General features: G+C 25.4%; 1 protein-coding gene across 1 annotated transcript; it reads left to right on the top strand.

Annotated features, from left to right (window-relative positions):
- Nucleotides 1–808: 808 nt before the first annotated feature.
- Nucleotides 809–2,327, top strand: LOC114168526 (MLP-like protein 28). Its single transcript, XM_028053379.1, has 2 exons — nt 809–1,066; nt 1,808–2,327. Exons 1-2 carry the CDS (start codon nt 880–882, stop codon nt 2,080–2,082), a joined length of 462 nt encoding a protein of 153 aa, XP_027909180.1. The 5' UTR covers nt 809–879; the 3' UTR covers nt 2,083–2,327.
- The last annotated feature ends 3,719 nt before the right edge of the window (nt 2,328–6,046 follow it).

Here is a 6,046-nt window from a genome sequence, read left to right as displayed (position 1 = left end):
GTACTGTATGGAATGAGAAGGAAAAACAGGGAACCCCTATATTACATAACATAAAAATGGTCTATGATTCGTTTAGACACCAAGTCCAATTAATTTCTGACTATTTTTTTTTTTTCTCTCTAACAACTTCATTTTATTTTTTAAACAAAACCTTTATTTTGCTTTTTAAGCCCAATTAAGTAATTTAATTAAATAAATCAACATCTATATTAAATTATTTTATTTTTATAAAAATAAAATGTTACAGAAAGAAAAAGTCCTGATCTGATTAATTTAATTTAATATATCTGCACAATTTTAGAAAATTTCTACCAATTTAAATTAATAAAATCCGAATAATTTGAAATAATTTGAATTTCATTCACTGTTAATAAATGCGATTCATAAACATCCTTATCTAAACCTACTTTCTTGTCGGTGGCAATTACTCCTAGACGATCCATATCGATCCGTAAGAACTTGAACTCGAAATATAGATGAAACCGATTAAAGGTTGATATTGTGCAACACTCCCTTAGTCTACACTTTTATGTTTTTGAAAAAAAAATAAAATAATTTTAATTTCATAACTTGAAAATGATAGACCAATAATAAACACAAAAAAACATGCAAATAAAATGAAAATTATAAATTGAATTACAAAACTGCCGACTTTTTTTCTCGTCCAAACTAATTTAAATGAGAAGTTTTCAATATAAAATAATAAAAATATATCTTTCATTATTTTCTAGGGTTACTGATAGAGATCCCAATTGACTATCTGTTGAGGAGTTAGGTGGGTTATGTTAGTATATAAATGGTGGCATTATTGTTCAGCATCCTCATCCTTGTTCTTTCAGTTTCTTGGTTCTATTATTAGGTGGTTCTTTCTTCATCATCATGACACTTGTTGGTAAAATCACCACTGAAATTGGCGTTCATTCAACTGCTGAAAAGTGGTACAACCTCTTCGCAAAAAGCCTCCATGATGTTCAACACCTAACTGATAGTGTTCATGCAACCCAGCTCCATCAGGGTGAAGACTGGCATCACAATGACACCATCAAACACTGGACTTATATAGTAGGTAATTAATATGCAAACAAAACTTATGGATAGGTATTCACCATTATTAACTTTATTTTTCTTTCAAAAATAGATTCTTATATATATAATTATCTTAGGTTTAGTTTTTATTTATATGATTTTAAAAGTATAATTTTTATAGGAATTTACTGACTTAGTTCTACTTGTCTTTAAACATGAGTGTAAATCTTATCTTTCATTCATCACTTTTTAATATAGTATCAAAATAATGGGTTAGAGTTTATTTTAGTGAAGTTTGTTATTTGGACTACCTATTAATATATAGTCTTATGTTCAAGATGCATATGTGTCGATGTATGCAAATCTCCTTGTACAAATCAAAGACTTAAAATTTGTTTCTTGAAGAAAAAGGTTCAACACACCAAGGTATAGACCTTTCGTGCGTGGGTTTAGAAATGGGTGGTCCGTTAGCGGTCCAGTAGTAGGTGGAACAGACTGTCCAAGAAAATTCATTAGGATAGGTTTTAATTGACTTTATACCATGTTAGAAATGCACTTTGAAACCTAACTCAATCCCACAAAATCGACTTATAAGATGAGATTTGTACCTCACTTATATAATATAAAATTGTTTAGTCGATGTGGGACTTCCAATAATGTACGGTATTGTAATTGTAAGTGATTGTAAATCTCACTTATAACTCTTTTCTTCTTTTTTTGTGTATTCTCTTAAAATGTTTATGTGAAAGACCTCTTGTTGATATTGGTTGTGAAAGAACAGATGGTAAGGTTGCAAAATGTCATGAGAAGATCGAATCTGTTGATGAAAAGAATAAAACGATCTACTACAAGCTGTTCGGTGAAGACATAGACCACAGGTTTAAGGTGTTTAAGCTCATATTTCAAGCAATTGATAAGGAGAATGGTGGTGCTATTATCAAATGGAGCGTTGAATATGAGAAGCTTAATGAAGAAGTTCATGCTCCATATGGCTGGGTCGAGTACCTGCACAACTGCACCAGAGATATCGATCGTAATCTTGTGATGAAGGCATAAGAAGAAAAGTAAAAGATGAAATACTGGTGTAGTTATTAGCCCTTAAAATAATGGTATAGTTATTAGCCCTTAAATAATGGTTGCGATGTTCGAGGAGAAGTGTTCTTATTATCATGTAGGTCCTTTGTTTGAATGGAATAAATTTGCATGAATATGTCGGTGCTTTGAAGTATGTGATGCTGCATGTGATGCATATAAATGAATATGTATACTTTGCAATATAAAAGTGCTTGCTTTTCTCTGTTGATTGTTTTACTATTATATATTTTGCATGAATTTTAGTATCTGTTTGATTACAACCTATCATGCACACGTATTGATTTTGATATCTGGCACGTCAATTTATTTATTTTAAAAATAGTAAGGTAGAATATATGCAATGACACGTCTTCAATCAATATGTTGGAGATGTTTAAATTTTGGTTAAATTATTCTTTTAATTTATTTTTTGTCTAAAAATATCAAGTTGGTCTTCTAATATTTTTTTAGTTTCAATTTGATTATGACTTTTTAATATTGATGCAATTTGTTCTTTTTTGTTAAATTTTTTAAAGCGAAGCAAGAATTTTTATTCAAAATTTTCATTAGGATTATGTCAATTATACCAACAAAACAAATTATCCTTATTCACAACTTTCATTTTGATGAGAAAACATTAGTCTGATTCAAGAAATTTAATGAAAGAAATGATAAGATTGCATTATTTTTTCAAAAATTGGGACCAAATTGAGACTAAAAAAATCGAGACAAACTTATTATTTTTGAACGAAAATAGAAACCAAAAGAGTAATTCCAAAATTTTTATATAAACTAATAAAAATCTTGTATTTACTTTTTTTCTAATAATAAAAAATAATAAAATTACAGTTATTATTATAATTATAACTATAAAATTAAATATAAAATAATTTTTATTTTAATTTAATTAATTTTTATTTATAATAATTAAGTTTGAAAATATAAAATATAAAAGATTAAATTAAATAAATAATCACTAAAAAATAACATTAATAAAATAATTATTTTTATTAAAAAATATTTAAAAGGTAAAATTGAAAAACAAATGTAAAAAAAAGACTTTTGTCAATCTATAAATATAAATATATAAAAATTTATTAGAATATCAAATATATAATATATATTAAAATATTAAATTTTCAAAAAATGTATATAAAATTATATAAATATAAAAAAATGGGGAGGGGGAGGAGGGAGGGGATGCCCCTCTAAAATTATACAATAATTTTCAAATAAATATTATTGTGGACATCCAAATTAAAATCATAGGTATTAAAGTTGTTAATATAAGAAATTATAAATTATTGACATCATAAAATTATTATTTCTTTATAAATCAGATGTTTCATTGATTAATATCAATAAAATATCATAAAACATCATATACGGACATGTGTCAGACACATTCAAATAGAAAATCTATCTTGATTCTATTATATTTTAGTAGTGTAATGTATTCTATGTATCTTATAGGAATTGAAAATACTCTTTCAGTCAAACAAATATTTTCATTATTCCCATATTCCTATTTTGAGAAAAACAAGGGAATCAAAAAGAAGAAGAAATGGATTCCTATTCCAATCAAATTTTTCTTAAAATTTCTATTTCGATGAACTGACGCTTAACCTGGTTATATATATATATATATATATATATATATATATATATATATATATATATATATATATATATGGAAAATGGCGGACCGTGTAATAACCATTCCTGTTTTTTTACCCCTTTTTTTCCTAAGATACTGGAATTGTTTGTAAAAAGAATCTGAAAAAAAAAATTGGACGCAATTCTCATATAGTAGAAATCAATTTGATTTCTACTATCTGAATTACGCTGATATACATAATCTAGATTGAAGTATCGGTACTTCACCATTTCATGAATATGATAAATTTTATTTTAAATAAAACAATTCACCTTTGTTATTTGTTTTAAGTTTGAATAAAAATACAACTTATTTTCTCATACGTTAGATAAGTCATTTTGTTTATTTTTATCTACAATTGATTTAATAGTCTCTATATTATCAAAGTCATCACACACTTTACATTTTATGTTTATTATGACTTTCAAAAATAAATCAGACTGTGCAATATATTAAGAGAGATAACACAGTTTTTTTTCCAGTTGAATTTAGACTTTCAATTCTCATAATTTGGTCGTAAAATCAGTCCAAATTTACTTTTTGAAGAAGCGAATTATGGGCTAATTTATTTATTTATTTTCATGATATTTAAATAAATAAGAAAGAGAAAAGACTAGAAAAAAGATGAAATAAAAAAGAAGATGATTTGAAAAAAAAAATCATGGTTACAATATTTTATAATTATAGTTGTTTTTTTAAAATTAATATTAGTAAATCTATATTCATTTAGTAATAATAAGTTATTCAATAATAAGTCTGGAGTAAAAAATTAGAAAAATAAAAATAGATAATAAGATGATATAAGAGAAACTATTTGAAGTGAAGTTTAAATGTAGGGTGGTTTAATAATATAAAACTAAAATTAAGAAATATACTTTTATTTATTAATAAACTTTTATTTAAAAATAAGTAAGTAGTGGAAAATAGTAAAATAAAAATAAATAATAAGATTATCTAAGGAAATTAATTGAATAAAATTTAAAAATTATGATAGTTTAATGTAAAATTAAAATAAACATATTGTTATGTTGTAATAGTTATTCATTTAAAAATAAGTTAGGATGAAAACCTTAGAAAAATAAAAATGAAGAATATAGTTTGAAATAAAATCTACATTTATAGTTGTTTAATGTAAAACCAAAATTGAAAAATATATTTATTCCTACCACGTCCAATTGTCTCACCTTGCTTAGGAATCGAGGTTAAGAGAAATTTAAATACTCATTCTTCTTCCATCATCCGAAGTGCCTTTTAAAAACAAAACAATATCGAAGCACAAACTCCAACACGGATGATACCTTTCACGTGAGGAGTAATTGATCATAATGATGTCACTTGCCGACTTTAATCATTTTATTTTTTATTTTTATTTTTCTTATAACTATTAACTTATTTTTAAATAACTTATTATTTCAAAATAAATGTACATTTGTTTTCATTTTTATTTTAGATAAAATGGTCATAATTATAAAATACTATTTTCATAATTTGTATCAACTATATGATTTTTTTTCATCCTCTTCTTTTTTAAATATCAAAAACAAAAGAAAATGTAAAATCAACTCAAAATGTAGTTTTTTGGGAAACTAAAATCCAACCAGTATTCTGGTACACTTATCACAATTTTAAGATTGACTTTTCAAATGCTGAATTATGATTAGAGATATTAGAATGAGTTTCCATCTGTGAGTTAATTCGGCTTACTACGGGTTTGAGTTGGGTTAGGTTGTGAAAAATTCAGTTTTTGTAAAAATGGGTTAAACTAAACTGAAGTTAGCTCACTTAACCTACGGGAAAAATTCAGTTTTACAATTTTTTAAAAAAAATTGTTATAATTATTCATTACTTCTAATTACATAGATTCAAAATTTCATATTTTTAAATGTTAGAATATTTCTCAATAATATTTGAATAAGTTTGATGATTAATTAATTTGTTTGACAAGTTATATATGTTGATACTTTAATCTTTAACTATTATTTTTACAATAATATTTCGAAAATTAGGTGAACATTTTAATTCCACTATTATAAAAAATAAATTAAGTCAATTTACTCTCATTGTAATGTAATAAAATAAATTGCAAAAAAAAAATTCGTAAGCGAGCCAACCCACCAATCCACTAACCTGTGGTGGTCGGATTAGGTTGCAAAATTTCTGGCTCACTAAAAAGTGAGTTGGGTTAAGCTGGCTCCTTTCTAACTTAACCCGTGGTGAGCCAACCCGTGTGAGTCGGGCTGTCTATCTTTGACACCGCTAATTATGACCTAAATCCAAAACTATGTTATT

Source organism: Vigna unguiculata, chromosome 11 (genome assembly GCF_004118075.2).
Source record: "Vigna unguiculata cultivar IT97K-499-35 chromosome 11, ASM411807v1, whole genome shotgun sequence".
NCBI lineage: Eukaryota > Viridiplantae > Streptophyta > Magnoliopsida > Fabales > Fabaceae > Vigna > Vigna unguiculata.
Note: the sequence above shows the minus strand (reverse complement) of the source record. Positions and strands in the feature narration are given on the sequence as shown.

Bases quoted from the DNA above. Each gene is read 5' to 3' on its own strand.
- LOC114168526 (XM_028053379.1), top strand. From the start codon at position 880: ATGACACTTGTTGGTAAAATCACCACTGAAATTGGCGTTCATTCAACT. The intron at 1,067-1,807 runs GTAATTAATATG...GTGAAAGAACAG, and splicing joins ACACTGGACTTATATAGTAG to ATGGTAAGGTTGCAAAATGT.